At 37.9% G+C, this 16333-nt stretch overlaps 2 protein-coding genes across 3 annotated transcripts; one reads left to right on the top strand and one right to left on the bottom strand.

Moving 5' to 3' along the window:
- The first annotated feature begins 16 nt into the window (after positions 1–16).
- On the top strand, positions 17–1724 carry LOC126712851 (uncharacterized protein At2g39795, mitochondrial). Of its 2 annotated transcripts, XM_050412344.1 has the most exons (4): positions 17–229; positions 325–653; positions 1187–1370; positions 1562–1724. In XM_050412344.1, the coding sequence occupies exons 1-3, from the start codon at positions 35–37 to the stop codon at positions 1344–1346; spliced, it is 684 nt and encodes a 227-aa protein (XP_050268301.1). In that variant the 5' UTR covers positions 17–34; the 3' UTR covers positions 1347–1370; positions 1562–1724. The 2 variants fall into 2 exon arrangements, with proteins under 2 accessions (XP_050268301.1, XP_050268300.1); XM_050412343.1 differs by having other exon boundaries at positions 1187–1724.
- Positions 1725–14388: 12664 nt separating this feature from the next.
- On the bottom strand, positions 14389–15826 carry LOC126712848 (zinc finger protein 3-like). Its single transcript, XM_050412341.1, has one exon. The coding sequence runs from the start codon at positions 15418–15420 to the stop codon at positions 14587–14589; it is 834 nt and encodes a 277-aa protein (XP_050268298.1). The 5' UTR covers positions 15421–15826; the 3' UTR covers positions 14389–14586.
- Positions 15827–16333: the final 507 nt, after the last annotated feature.

Below are 16333 nucleotides of genomic sequence, written 5' to 3'. Positions count from 1 at the left end.
AGCGCCAAGCAAATACACAGTCACATTAGCAAAAATGGCTACCTTAATCCGAACAGCTCAAAGAACCCTTCTTCGCTCTTCTTCTTCTTCTTCTTCTTCTTCTTTCCTCTTTCAAACAACCAGACCTTACTCCTCGGACGCAATTACCAAATCGCCCTTCGAATCCAACATCCTCCGAATCCTCCGAACCGAGATCAACTACCAGTTCGACTACGCTCCTCCTCATCAAGTTCGTGCTTCTTGCATTGTTTCTTTTTTACAAATTCTTATATTTAGTTTGCTTTATCTTTGAATCAAAGCAAAACCCATTTCTTGTTTTTGTAGGCTGTGACGAAATTCGATTCGTTTACGGTGCAAGATCGACCGGGGGAGCAGCTGATCACGATGAGTGGCAAATTTGGAGACACCGAGAATGTCAGAATCGAAGCTACTATGTTTGATGGGTGTGTTGCTGTTCCTAAACTTGGAGATGAGAGCTCTGGTCAAGATTTTGCGCTTCATCTTAGCTTGATTGTTGATATCTCCAAGGGTGATGGTTTGGATGAATTGGAGTTTGTGTGCTCTGCTTGGCCAAACTTTTTGGAGATTCAGAAGGTTTATATGCTTAGGCGTGATGCATTGCTGGCTATGCCTTATCTGGGACCTGATTATAGGTAGTACTAGCATACCTCTTTTGTGTGTGTGTGTGTGTGTGTGTGTGTGTGTGTGTGTGTGTATATGTTTTTCTCTATCTATTGTTTGTTTGGTAGTTGAGAAGCATTGGCCCTGATTACTGTGATACCCGGATTTTATGGATTGGATTGGATAAATGTGTGTTGTGCGTGCATGTGTTGAGTTTCAGATTGGGTGTTTACTAGGTTGAACTGGGCTATATAAAGTGATTAGAAGAAGCAAATATTTTAACTTGACTATTCATTTTGGAGTATGGCGCAGATATAACTAATGCTTTCCTTGGGTTTGTGACAAATGGTCATTTTTCATTAATTTGTTTGTTAAAATATATATATATATATATATATATATTATTTGACCTGAAATTGGCAAGTTTAGGACTGAATTTTGCTGGAATTTTGAAACCCTTTTTTTTTTTTTTTTTGGGGGGGGAATTATATGGGTGTTTTGAGTTTGGACTTTGGAGGTGTGCGATCGGTGGTGACTTTGTGTGGATCATGTTTATTACTTGCAGGAAAATGGATGCTAAGTTGCAGAAGGCACTTAAGGAGTACTTGGAGGCAAGAGGGGTAAATGATGAACTCGCTGTTTTCTTGCATGAATTTATGGTGAACAAGGATAGAGCTGAACTTATCAGATGGTTGGGAAATGTCAAGACTTTTGTGGAGGAATAGAAGATTTTGCTTTTTACTGCATGTGTGAGATTCATTACCCAAATTTTTTCATTGATTGTAATCTCTGCAGTAGGTAGTCATTTTTTATGCTTTATATGCAAGAATCAGTAACAATATTTGAGGTGTATATTATTCAGCATGTGACAACTGAAAACTGAAAGCTAGCAAAATGTGTGGTTCAGCTTTGAGATTCTTTTGATTGTTTAAATTTACAGCAAGAAAATTATAGGACTTGACAAAAGCTAGCAAAAAAGCTGGACCCAAACGGACTCTGAAAGTATAGTGCCAAGTGTAAGCTTCTGAGGCATTTATTGGTAGACATATTGGTATGATATAAAGCTGAACTTGATGTTCTAAACACTCAGTTTATTTTCCTCATATCCTTCTTTTTATCACTGATAATTTCATGGTATATCTTGTTAGTTTATCTTGTCAGTTTATCCTGTCATTGTTTCACAAGTTAAGGGCTCAAGTCATCTCTAAGATACTTCCTTGCTATGTGCCATATTCCTGCCTCTCCAATGCCTTCTGTGATTCTTACCTGTGGATTCAGGTTATAATGTTAATGCTAATGTGCTTCTCATATTAACAGTATTTGGAATATAGCGTGAGAAAATAACAGTTGTATATTTACTTTCTTAAAGTTAGTATGTTCTCATGTTTGTATGCATAGGGAATAATGTTATTTACGGATGAAGATAAATGTAACTTAGAAATCTTTCATTGCCTCGATTTTCCACCAAGATGTGCATGTAGACCAGGGGATAAAATTATATAAACTTGTTTAAGGCTAAGAAGGTGCAGAAACCAAGGTTAAAGAAATGAAAGAATCAGATTGCTGCATGTGGGAAAGCCTTCACATTACTTGTTGCATTCATTATGGCATAAACATAAATATCGTGACAGGAAGAACTCATTCAAAAATAGAGCAGTTATAACAGAGACAAAAGTAAGGAAATAGAGACCTGAGGTAGGTGCCAATATCTCCATCTTTACTTTATTGTGAGATCTGAATTATTATTGGCCTTGCAACAGTCCCTCATATCTGTGTTTTAAGTGTGTTGATATGCTGTTACATGCTTGTCTAAATTATAATCATCTGATAATATGGCCCTTGATACAAAAAGTAATGGAAACTTTGGAATCTCTAGTTAAAATCAACAAAATCTCTTTTTGATTTTTGTTAATTAGAGGTGGCTAATTGTACTTTGGAATGCATCACTTTATTTATTGTGTCATGAGTATGATTTTGAATTCTCAATATGGTGGTGCTTCCCTTATACAGTTTAGGTGTTGCCCATATCACATAACCTCCTATAGCCCCAAAATGTTGCATCTAGCCTTTGAATTCTATCTTGTTTCCAATGAGTTGGCCTAGTCTGGGCCTCCTAGTGTGCCAAAGAGAGCCAAATGAAATATTTTTTTCAAGATTTTTTTTTTCTTTGGGGGGGGGGGGGGGGGGGTGTCTTCCTAGAAAATATGATGCAGCTGATGCATGGGCCATAAAAAATGACACATGTATACATTCTAATTATAGCTTTTTTTTTTAAGTCTAATTATAGCCATGTTTTCTATTCATAAATTATTATTGTTTAGTTTACTTGATCCAAATTTTTTTTTAGGTCCAAATGTATGTCTCCTATTATGTGATTGTAAATTGAAGTGTGTAGTTGGAAAAAATAAGCTTTGAAATGCTGTTGGGAATATTGAAGTGGATGGAATTTTATAGAGGGAGGAAAATAAGGTAAAAGATGGCGTCTTCATTTTCTACAAGAATTTTTATGAAGCTCCTGTTGAATGGAGACCAAAGATAGACAGTATTGAGTTAGCAACTCTTGAGAGGGAAGGGATAGAGAGTGGCTTAAGAGGCACCTTGAGGGAGAGGAAGTCATTTTGGTTATAAAGAATATAAATGGTGATAAAGCACTTGGTCTAGATGGTTTCACCATAGTCTCTTGTCAAAGGTGTTATAGAGTATGAATTTAATATGATACACACTTTTGATAGGAGTCATAATGCTTTTATTGCCTTTATACCATAAAAGAAATTACCGCTTTTAACATTAGTGAATTCCATCCCATAATCTTGGTGGGGAGCTTGTATAAATTTTGGCCAAGGTGCTATCCAATAGGTTGAGGCAGGTAGAATGTGAACTCATCTCAAACTTGCGAAACACATTTGTGAAGTGGAGGCTAATCCTTCACATTGTTTTTAATAGAAAATGAACATTTGAATGGCAAAATCTGTAGCAAGATAACGTGGGTTTTCTACAAGCTGCATGTTGGGAAGGCTTACAATCATGTCAACTGCAATAGTCCTTTTTATATTATAAATCAACATGGACTTGGGAAGAAATGGAGGACTTGAATTGGCATGTCCTACAAGATTCTTTGAAAGTTGTAGGGTTTATGGAAAGGAGACCCATTATTATCACTTCTATTCATACTACTTAGGATTATCATAGGTCTAATACCGATCAAAAAAAGATTATCATAGGTCTATTGGGGGAGGTTTATTTGTCAGGGTTTATAGTAGGGGGAGTAATAGAGAGGCCTTAATTATCTCCCCCCATATGCTTTTTTGCATGTAATACAATCATTATTTATGGAGCAGAGATTTAGCACACAAGAATGTGGAGAGCCATGTAATTTTTTGTGGTAATGACAAGGTTGAGGGTGAATCTAAATAAGAGTGAGATCATGTTAGATTGGAAAATTGCCAGTACGGCTTCATTTGCAAGAGGGTTCAGCATTAGAAAGTTGGATTACTTTAAACAAGCATTATTGGATTGCATTGACATATAGAATGGTGAAATTCAATGGATCCCTACTTTTGTGAGATTGCCCAAGATTGGGAGGTCGAAATGTTTGTTAATTTTTAAGAAACTCTATATTCCACAAGGGCCCAAACGGGTGCAGACGATAAGATGCTCTGGAGGTTGAGGTAAAAATGTATGTTTTAGTGTTCGATTATTTTATGAGGTGTCAAGAGGTGTTGGGGGTAGGAGAGGATTTTTTTTTTTTTTTTTTTTTTCTTCAAAAGGTTTGTGACTGGGAAAATTCTCAATATGGATAATTTAACTAGAAGGGGTGTGGTGTTCGCAAATTGGTGTATCATGTGTTAAAATAATGAAGAAACTGTGGACCATATGCTTCTCATTGTCTGGTAGCTGTGGAATTTTATGTTCCTAGTTTTTGGAGTGGAGTAGTTGATGTCTGAGGCAGTGTCCTTCAAGGTTGGGCTGACACGTTCAGAAGTAAAATATACAATATTGTTCCTGGTGGTTTAACATGGCATGTTTGGAGGGAGAGGAGTAGGTTATTTGAAGATAAAAGAATTATTTACAGTCGACTAGACCTCATTTTTAGAAATAATTAAAATAAGATATAGGAATAATGTAAGTAGGCCAAGTCAGAAGATAAATTTCCATAAATTCTTTGCCATATGTGCCTCACCCTTTCTAGTACTGGCAGAGATAGAAGGGTTGCCCTCTCCGAAGTTATTGAAAGAGTAAAGAAAATATTTCAAGGTTGGATGCTTAAGGATAAGGTTCATTTCCAAGCAACGAGAACCACTATGATCAAATCAGTTTCCTCTTTAACCCTTCATACTACATGCCTTCCTCTTCCTTTTCCCAAAGTCAGTGACTTCTCATTTAGATGCTTTAAACATATAGGTCTAGTGGGGCTTGAACAATGAGAAAAATCCTGATTGCTGTTTAAAGAGCTGGGATTCAATCTGTAGACCAAAAGCTATTGGGGCTGGGCCTCAGGAAATTTGAGGATACCCACAAATCTTTGATTGCCAAGTTAATGTGGGATGTGGCTAAAAATGCAGAAAAAACGATATGTTAGAGACAGAAATTTGATGAATATACTCCCTCCCAAGTTGTCATCTTGGATTTGTCATAGTATCTTCAAATGCACATAAATCATCCACAAAGGACTGTGCCACAAGATTGGGAATGGACTCAACACTTGGATTGGGGAGGACCCGTGGATTCCTTCATAGCGAAATGTCAAGTGCTATAACTGATTTGATCCCTCGGTTTCCATTGGTTGCTGAGCTAATATGCCAGGACTCGAGGCAGTGTGATAGGGTAATATTTAGTTGGTATTCAGTGTGATTTAGGCTGTGTTTGGTTCTATGTAAATCGAATTTCAAGTGTAAAATGAATGTAGGGGCAAATGAATTCCTGTAAAGAAAATAAAATCCAAGTGTTTGGTTCTGCAATAGAAAATAGTCCGAAAAACGATTTCCAATGTTCTGTAACATTTTGAAAATGTTATTTTCCTACAAATTTTTCACATTTTCTCAGCCATTTTCTCAGCTTCCAAACAAATTTTATAACAAAAAATTTCAAAATATACACTTTAACACAACCAAAAATCAAAATAAAAACATTTATTCACAACATATACATAATATACTTGGTGAAAGGAGGAAGAAAGAGTGACATATTGAGGGAAAGATAGATGAATTAGGAAAGAGAGAGATTAGAGTGGATAGAGGACGGCGGCGGCCAAATCGGGTGGGTTTTGGGGTGGAGTGGAGTGGGTTGGTGGTCGGTGGCAGCCAGATTGGCGATGTTGAGCAAGAGGGGGAAGGAAAATGGTGAAGAGGTGCGTTGGAGAGCCTGGTGGAGCACGGCCTGCAGTCGGTTGTCAAGATCGAAGCTCAACCTAAACTCGTCGATGCATGGCTGGCGATCAGAGAGGTGGGTCTTGGGTGTTTGTGAATCGGTGATGGGGGAGGGGTGGGCTGAGATCTTCAAGTGTGTGATGTTTGTGAGTGCGTGTGAGGATTGTATGAGAAGTGTAAAACATTTGAAGGTAAAATAAGAAGTGAAATGGTTTTACGGGTGAGGGGGGGTTTTTTACAGTCAAAGTGTAAAAGAATTTCAGGTTGACCATATTTTCCATTGGTACCAAACACATACAAGGGTGTAAAATAATTTCCTGAAAAGATTTTCACCCGAAACAAACGCAGCCTTAGTGAAGAGATCGTATTCACCATGAACAAAATTCAAGAGAGAAGATTTGCGTCTCAACTCCACCATGGATGAAGTGATAACGAATATTAATGTGCTTTGTCTGAGAGCGTTTGACAGGATTTTTGGAAATGTTGATAACACTTGTGTTATCACAGTGCACAGTCATAGTGCCATGGGCTTGGGCAATGCCAAAATCTTACAACTATTTCATCCAAAAAAGTTGAGTGCTATAGGCAAGGGCAAAGGTAGGATTTTTTGTTTGGGGGGGCCAAATTTTGTTACTAATATATTAATCTCGAGTCAAGATAAACCATCACACTCAGGCATAAACGCGCATACACAAATATAAACATTAATATTTTGATACTAGAGTAGGTCATAATTTATAAATATATTGTATATAAAATTAATAACTTTCACATTTGTATATTCACAAGATAATTTTTTTAGGAGAATTCATCATGTTTTAAACTCCAATACTATACAAAAGCTGTCTAGTTTGATATTAAACATGTACAAAAAAAGAATTAGAGAAAACAAAACTACCTTGTCTCTATAACTACTAGATTAATTGAAAATTTCTATTGATTTTTAAGAGCATCATTGGACTAACTCAAACATTTGGGGGGACCAACTTCTATTTTTGTAGCTAAATATTTAAATTTTTTAATACTTATACATAATATAAAATAATTTTTAAAAATTTGGGGGGGCCAAGCCTTGCTATAGCTCCGCCCTATAGCTGCCAGTAACAATATATTCCACTTCAACAGTGGACAAGAATATTGAATCTTTGCTTTTTGCTCATCCAAGCTACCAAATTTGTGCCGACATAGAAACAATCACATGAAGTGCATAATTTATGATCAACATTACAAAACCAATCTGCATTGGAATAACTAGCAAGATCCACATTGTTATCTCTAGAGAACCAAATACCATAGTCGGCAATACCATTGATGTATTGAATGATACGTTTCATAGTACTCGAGTGGGATTCTTTTTGGTTAGCTTGAAACCTAGCAAAAGACAGCTACACTAAAAAGAAATGTCAGGTCTGCTTGCAGCAAGGTATAACCAACTACCTATCATGATCCTATAAAGTGTTTGATTAACACTTTACATACACTTTTCATTTTACATTATCAACGGATATTACCAATCTTAAACCTAACACTTTAGGTTTCAAAAAAAAAAAAAAATCTAACGTATTACCGACCCAGCTTTTTAAATTTTTAAATTTTGTATATTATAAACTCTACATTTGAGGAATTTGAAAGGAAGAGGAAGGAAATAAAAGAGTAACCAGGAAATTTGTACATAAAAGAGAAGAAAATATCAAAAAAAATGAATTAACCGCAACTTTTCAAAATTGACATGGCAGCACTAGTTGAGTCAATAAATATATGAATTGAAATCCTCGTATAATATAGTTAGAGCTATTGCACTAGGCAATTAACACACCCATATGAGATGTAAAGGTTAATAGGATAAAAAATATATATATTATTATTTATTTTTAAATTACCTTCTTTTTTTTTTTTTTACATCTCACATGGTAATTGCATGGTGCAATAGCTGAATCCAAAATCCCAAATATCTAGCTCTCTTTTTTTTTTTTTTTTTTGAAAATAAATATCTAGCTCTCTATTTTTTTTTTTTTTTTTTGAGAGGGAAGCCCACAAAAGAGGGCAGAGGCTATTCATTAATAAAACCAAGATCTTGGTTGTAAACATCAACAGAGTCTGGGGGTAGTTCTTCCATCCAGACAAGTAAAGGATTACAAAAAGATCTACGGGCTAAAGAGTGAGCAACCCGGTTGCCCGAACGCTTAACATGAAGGAAAGAAATACAATTAAAAGAACGAGATAGAGCATGGATATCTTGAAGGAGGTGACCCCAGCCAGAAGAGAGCAGAGATTTATCTTTGATAGCTTTAATGACCCCTTCCGAATCACCTTCCACCACAACTCTCTCAAAACCAAGCTCTTTGGCAAGCAAAAGAGCTCTTCTCGCTGCCATCACTTCCACTGTCTCCACCGAAGTAGGCAGGGGAATACATTGTGACAGGGCAGCCAAGACCAGTCCAGCATGGTCACGGATTATCACGCCAAGACCAGCTGAGGAATGGGTTGAAAAAATAGCACCATCGAAGTTTATTTTCACCAGACCGTGGGGTGGCGGTTTCCAGCGGACCGCACGGGCAGTTCTTGGGATTTTTGCATGGGTGGGTCGAATATGGTGGAATTCATGCACCAAAGCACGGGCCTGCTCTGGGATTTTCTCAAGGGGCATGCATACATTTTTGAAGAATGCTCTGTTTCTAGTCATCCAAATCAGGGATATGGTGTTTGCAAACTCTTCCACACACGAAAGATCCTGAAGTGCTAAGGCCATGAGTTCAGCAAAGCTGGAGAGGGAGGCAGCAAGCTCTTTAAGCTTTGCAAACTTAGGGAGCCATACCGTGTCGAGCTTCTTACAGGACCACAGAGCATGGACTACTGACTCGGGTTCCAGGTTACAGTTTGGGCAAGTGTCAACTTGCAGCATCTTTCTGCGGGTCAAATTCGCCTTAGTGGGGAGCGAGTCCATGGAGGCACGCCAGAGGAGGGACCGGATTCTGTTTGGTACGTGAAGGTTCCAAATTTTTTTCCAGGTGCAATTGCTGACTGCTTGGGCAGGGGCGGCTGGGGGATTTTGAGGCTCCTTGTCTTGAGCAAGCTTGTACCCCGATTTAACCGAGTAAACTCCGTTACGAGACCAAGGCCAGAACAACCAGTCCGGAGAGTCCGTGAAACTCAAAGGGATGGCTTTAATAGCTCTAGCCTCAGCTGGGGAGAAAATAGAGTCCACCAATTCAGTTTTCCAGCAATGCAGATCGTGGTCAATTAAGGAAGCCACACGTAAACCAGGGTCATAGGGGCCAGGAGGAGAGGAGACTTTACCCGAGCCTCCGTAAGGCAGCCATTGGTCCGTAAAAACCTTGATATTCTTACCATTACCAACCCTCCACTTAGCACCCCTACTGATGATGTCCCGACCTCTAAGTATGCTTTTCCAAGCAAAAGAGCCCAAATGATTTTTAGCCTCAAAAATGGAACCCCGGGGGAAGTATTTTGCCTTGAAGAATCTGTAGAACAAAGAGTCTTGGTTAGTGAGAAGCCGCCACACTTGCTTGGCCAGAAGAGCATCATTGAAACTCTGAAACTCCCTAAAACCCATTCCCCCATTCTGTTTAGGGAGACACAAAGTATGCCACTTCACCCAATGAACTTTCCTTCGGTTACCCCGCTGCCCCCACCAGAATTTGCGAACCATGATCTCAATTTCGTGGCAAAGAGTCGAAGGTAATTTAAAACAGCTCATGGCAAAGGAAGGGAGCGCTTGGATTACCGCCTTTATGAGAACTTCTCTCCCGGCCTGAGAGAGGAGTTTTTCCTTCCAACCCATTAACTTCGACCAAACTCGTTCCTTGATGAAGGCAAAGCTAGCCCTCTTGCCTCGCCCCACAAAAGAAGGGAGGCCAAGATACTTCTCGTATTGCTTTTCCTCCGGAACCCCAAGAAAGTTGATAATGTCTTCCTGAGTACCCGCTGGGGTTGCTTTGCTGAAAAAGAGGGTCGTTTTTTCGCGATTTAGCTTTTGCCCCGAGGCTGCCTCATACTCTGAAAGAATGGACTGGATGTGAGTGCACTCCTGAATAGAAGCCCTGCAGAATATGAGGCTATCGTCTGCAAAAAACAGGTGTGTTAATCTTGGACCATTTCTACATATAGAAATGCCTCGGATAAGCCCAGCTTGGGCTGCATTCTCAATCAAGGCATGAAGACCCTCAGAGCAAAGAAGGAACAAGTATGGGGAGATTGGGTCACCCTGTCTGATACCCCTGGTCGGGGTGATTTTTCCAGAAGGGACCCCATTTATCAAGAGAGAATATGAGACTGTTGTGATGCACATCATAATCAAGTTAACCCAATTCACATGAAAGCCCATTCTTAGCATTAATGTTTTCAGAAAAGACCACTCTACCCTGTCATAAGCTTTGCTCATATCCAATTTAAGAGCCAAGAAACCAGATTTTCGAGATTGATGCTTCATATAGTGAAGAGTTTCATAAGCCATCAAAATATTATCAGAGATAAGTTTTCCTGCTTGGAACGCACTTTGATTTTCAGAGATTAAAATAGGTAGTAACCCCTGGAGTCTATTAGCTAAGACTTTCGAGACCAATTTATAAATCACATTACATAAACTAATAGGCCTAAACTCAGAGATGCGTTCCGGACTCTTAACTTTAGGGATGAGAGTTATAAAAGTGTGATTGATATCCACAAGCATAGAGCAATTATTAAGACAGTCTAAAACAGCAGATATAACATCGTCACCAACAACAGACCAGCAAGATTGGAAGAAAATAGGAGGCATACCATCCGGGCCAGGGGCCGAGAGCGGTTCCATATCTTTTAGGGCTGCATTCACCTCCTCTCTTGTGAAGACCCTAGCAAGGTCTTTGTTCAAGTCAGTCGAAATCACTGGCTGGATAGAGTCGAAGATTGGGTGGTTTTCCTCCGGACTACATGAGGTGAAGAGATCGCGATAGAAAGCACAAGCAATCTCTTGGATTTGGTCCTCAGCCGTGCACCAAATACCCTGGATGTTTTTAAGCCCTTGGATGCGGTTTCTCTTGTATCTTTGGGAGGCCTTGCTGTGAAAGAACCGGGTGTTGCTATCCCCCGATTGAAGGTATAAAGTACGGGCTCACTGAAATCACATCATGCTTTCCTTGTCGAGTAGCTCATTGATAACCAATTTAATGTCACGGACCTGGTCATAAGAGCCGCCCCTTGCAGCAGCCTCCTCAGCAAGGGCAAGCGATTTTGAGGCCTCAGAAAGCTGCCTTTTGATACTCCCAAAGGCAGACCGGCTCCATTCAGCCAGCTTGACTCCACACAAGTTGATTTTTGAAGCAACAAGGCTCAAATCACTCACGGGGGAAGGTAAACCCCAAGCAGCATTAACTGTGTTCCTACACCCAACATCCTTCAACCACATGCTTTCAAAACGGAACGGTTTATTTTTGCAATGCATTATCCCTTCAGGCTTGATGATAATAGGGTTATGGTCAGAGACGTTGGTGTGTAAGTGTTGAACCCGGGTGGCTGGGAAAAATTCCAGCCATGCAGGGGTGGCAAAGGCCCGGTCAAGTCTCTCCAAGATCAAAGCCTCACCCCTTTTTCCCCTCCAAGTAAATTTCTTTCCCGTGAAACCAAGGTCAATGAAACCAAGTTCATCAACCACATCCCGAAATGCTTCCAACTCCACTTCCCTTCGATGAGCCCCGCCAAGTTTCTCATGATTTCTGAGGATCTCATTAAAATCCCCTGCACAAACCCAGGGGAGGTGGAACTTATTATTAAGATTACGTAAGAGATGCCATGTTTCCACCTTTCTGCCTGAATCCGGAAAACCATAGATACCGGTAAACCTCCATGCATCAACCTGGCCATCATTAACTATTGCATCAATAAAATTAAGGGAGGACCCAACTATTTTTATATTCACAGAGCTTTTCCAAAAGAGAGCCAAACCTCCAGCTCTAGAAATTCTGTCAACTATCCATTTCTCATCAAAATTAAGATCATCACAAACCTCTAGCTCTCTATTTAACCGCAAATGTTGCAAAAGAACTCCATTCTCACTTACTCATTATGTTTTTTTTTTTTTTTTTTGATCAATACTCATTATGTTTTTAGTTAGTCTAGTTGTTTACTATTACAAGAGAATTATAGAGACTTTCCAGCCGATGCTACTTGTGGTTGGTAACAATTTTGACAATTTTATACATTCTTTTTATGTGGAAGGAGTATTATTAATTTATCAAATAAAAAAAATAAATAAATAAAAGGAAGTTGAGTAAGTCAAGCTGGTAAAAGCATTGGTTGTGCAGACTGCAGAGTACTTCTTATAAAGAATAAAGTAGGCATGACACTACCCTTAGCCTCATCCACTATTTTTTAAGGGGAAAGTTATTGATGATACTATTTTATAGTGTCTCTTTCATGTTTGCTTGGTGTTGTTAGAGGCATTTCATGAAACAATCTGATAAGAAAAAAATTTTTCTTCTTAATTCACTTAAAAAAAAAAAGAAGAGGAGAGAGCATGAGCTGCCGCAAGCCTTTTCATCTTCTTATTATTCTTCTTCTTCCGCATTTTTTTAAAAATTATATTTATATGAATGCAATTTTTATTTTAGAGAAATAATAATAATTTTAGACACACAATGTTTTCAAAAAATATTTCATGATTGTTAGGTGGTAAGTTTTTAATGCTAGATGTTAAAGTTATGTCAACAAAGGGCATAGATGAAACCAATAAAAATTTGACAACTCAACCATTATAAAAAATATTATGAAAATTGTTGTGCCCATGGTATTTCCCTTTAGGGAAGCTACCTTGAGTGATTCCTATGTTTATAATTAGGAGCTTTCTCAAGGTGATATCTAGACCTTATAAAATGTAACCCCAAAAAAAGAAAAAGAAAAGCTAGAGACTATATAAAGTAAGCTAAAAAATGAACCAGCTCACCTTTCGACTAAATTTTCTTTTTTGCTTCCTTAAAACCTTGTAGGAAATAGTATATTATGTATCCAGCATATGTAATCACCCTCTCACATGGGTGGGATTTTAAGTTTGTGGTATCACTCCTGTGTGAAAGGATAGTTACATATACTCTATACTCAATATTCGATAAATTTTCTCTCTTGTAGTCTTTGTTTATGATGCCCTTGTGGACTTTTGATGAATATGGTTGTATTTTCTTCTATTTAAACTAACATGAAAATATGACATGTTGTGGGGGCAGCAAATGAAAGAACCTAATTTGTTAGGGGGTGGCAGGTTTTTAATGACTTGCACCCATCTAGGAAGCTTCCTATATTATAAAGACATTATTTAAAATGTGATGCAATATGGACAGTCTTTTACATTAGATTAATGCACAACTAAATCTTTCCTAGATTTTGAGATACTTGATGAAAGTGACTCAGTACACGCTCCTCGGTAGAGGACAAATACGCCCCTCCACTTGTGGAGATAAAATAATGGAGCAAGTCTTTATCTAACTTTGCATGTGTGAACAAGGAGACATTTTTTATAATCAAAGTATGTTCATAAAGTTATCCAACTCATTATTTTTGCTTTTTCGTATGTTTGGTTGATGGCTTCACATATTCCATGTAATCTTTTTGTTATTGGTCCTTTGATGTTCCTAAAGGCCATTTTTTCCTTCAAGTGGGTACACCATGTTCTCTGTTTCTTATTGGCTTTCTTCTGTTTATGCAAGCTTTTGTGATTGTCAAGTCTTAATTCTGAAACCGATATGTCATGCCAGCCAAAAATGATAGTGGCATAATTTATCCTGAACCAGGAATTCAGGGATTCCTTAAAAAAATTTTACCTGGTCTTGTATTTTCATTTTTGGATTTGGCTCCTGACAACATTGATTGGCATTATTAAACTAGTAAAGTCAAAACATTTGGATGGATGCATTATCCATCCCTAGTGTAACAGTTGATCATGTTGGTTTTCTTTTATTTATAGGTACTGTGGCAATTAAGACTTGAGACTGTTTTTTGGACTAAAATTGTTGGTAAAAAATAGTGAACAAGTTTGGAAGACGGCTTGTTGTGAAGATTGTCAGTTTTATTAGTTAAAGATCAAACATTTGGTACAATATAGTTGAACTTTAAGTGTAAGATCTCAATTTATATTTTTTAATTCTATTGTTGGGGGAGAGGATTTGAACTGGGATTTCTACGTTATAACTATTAGGAGGTTTTAACTAGTTGAGTTACAAGGCTCTTAACAAGGTAAAATCTCAATTTTAAATTATTGAACATGAGATTTTTGCAGAAATTATTACCAATTTTTCCATAATTTTTTGCTCCACTTATGTTTTCTTTTCACCCCAAGTCCACCTAAGTCCACGGATAGACAAATGATCCAATCTTAAATGGGTAAATAGATTCTCATCCAAGCACAAAACAAACATAATTCCAAGTTTCAATTAAATGCATCTTGAACAATATGAATCATTTCACGTAAATAACCAAGAGAGAAAAAAATCTATCAATTTAATACGCAAATCTACACTATATTACAGAGAGGAAATTAGGAAAATTTGAAACTTCCTAGAAACAAGAGTAGCGAAGACGATCAAAAGAGAATAAAGATGAATTGTGTTTAGACTTAGAGCTTGAGAGACAAGTCAAGCTTCTTCATCTCCTCTTGATTAGGCTTGAAAAGACCACCACCACTTCCTGCCAACCAATATCCGCTAAGTTCATCATTGGCCAGAGAACCATTCATTGCTCTTACAACCTCAAATCTACCAACACTAGCTCGAGACTGTGATGCTGCTTTTACATGAAAATTCTCAACTCCTAGCTTCCCAATTGCTGGTTGTTGGTTAATAAAAGGTGGTCTTGACCAGCTGCGAGGTCCAAAGAAGCCGCTACAAGATGATGTGTGAGAAGGCTTTTGGATCATTGAATGCACTTGAATTCCAAGAGATCTATTATAAGCACCATGGAGAGGAAGAGAAGCCAAGCTTGAATAGTGGTCATGGTTGATAGAGCGCCCAAAAGCTGCTGCTGAGGCCATCATATGTGCTCCAATCTTTTGTTCTCTTTTCGCAAGAGTCCTCTCTCTTTTGTGGGCATTTTGGTGTCCTCCAAGTGCTTGTGAACTATAGAATTTTCTTTGGCAATAGTTGCATGAGAAAATTCGTGGCTCGGCAGAAGAAGTTTGGGGGGTTTCTAATGGATTTTGAGATGAACCCACTTCCAAACAATCAATGAGATTGAGCTCTGCATCAGAACCATGATTGGAATCTTTACTAGAGAGATTTAGATCTAGTAGGATATCTGACTTTATCTCTTTTTCTTCTTCTTCTTCTTCAACTCTCTGCAGCTTGTTTTCTTTTTGGTTTTGCAGTGGTGTATTTGGACATGGAGGACCCTCTGGAGCAGAGAAGGTGCTGGGAGGATTAGACATACATAGCTCATTCTTTGTTGGTTCCATGGGAGAACAACTTTTTTTTCTTGGAGGATTATGAGAAAAAGATAAAAGGTCATTGATGGGAAGTAAATGCTTTGTGCTATATATGCAACAAGGATTCACTGTGCAACAAACTTTTAAAGTGGAAAAGTATTGGGACGTATATTAGTAGGCTTACTTGTTGTCACACGCTTAACATTTTGATTGGAACTCCATGCATTTTTAGATATCCATCCAGTCAAGGAGCCTAATATATATCAGTCCTGGCATTTATTGATGTGTCTATATCGTGAAAGAGAATAATTTTTCATTATGATTGTGAGAGCATTATGCTCTTTGAAGTGTTATTTTAGGGCGGTATACTGTGCAAAATAGTTTTTACCCTTTATTCTATATGCGACAAAGTAATTAATCAACGTAAGCAAACTACATCTTGGTATCATAACATGTGGTGACATGAGAGGATATATATATATATATATATATAAAAAGTAGTGATAGTTATATACTGTGTATAAGACAAAGTTGAAATCGTGTTTTAAAAACACAATTTCAGTTAAATTTCACAATTGTAACTGAAATTGTGTTTTTGGAGTATGTACGAACTCATCTTGTCCAACACGCACATACCACTAGTTGAAGTACCTCAATCAGCAAATATTTGAGTGGTTCCATCACGCGCAACTAGTTGAAGTACTTCAATCATAAGACATGCAAACCTTGTTAAGTAGACCATACGATTTTCTTCTGTATTTAAGGCCACTCGCAATGCTGCCATGGCCCCAGTTGTTGTTGTGCTTTTCCCTCTGCACATTTTTGTGGGGGCATTTCTTTCTCTTCATGTCTAACATTTTTCATCTAGTTGAACAAACAATAATTTATATTCTTATCCATAACAGAGATAAGATTATCTAAGGCTATTTTTGTCTTATTTGAC

The sequence above is a fragment of the Quercus robur genome, chromosome 2 (genome assembly GCF_932294415.1).
Source record: "Quercus robur chromosome 2, dhQueRobu3.1, whole genome shotgun sequence".
NCBI lineage: Eukaryota > Viridiplantae > Streptophyta > Magnoliopsida > Fagales > Fagaceae > Quercus > Quercus robur.
This window is presented reverse-complemented; position numbering and strand designations above follow the sequence as displayed.

Excerpts from the sequence above, each read along its gene's own strand:
- LOC126712851 (XM_050412344.1), top strand. The coding sequence starts at position 35 with ATGGCTACCTTAATCCGAACAGCTCAAAGAACCCTTCTTCGCTCTTCT. Across the intron at positions 230-324 it reads ACTACGCTCCTCCTCATCAA|GCTGTGACGAAATTCGATTC; the intron begins GTTCGTGCTTCT and ends TTGTTTTTGTAG. Across the intron at positions 654-1,186 it reads TATCTGGGACCTGATTATAG|GAAAATGGATGCTAAGTTGC; the intron begins GTAGTACTAGCA and ends TATTACTTGCAG.
- LOC126712848 (XM_050412341.1), bottom strand. The coding sequence starts at position 15,420 with ATGGAACCAACAAAGAATGAGCTATGTATGTCTAATCCTCCCAGCACC.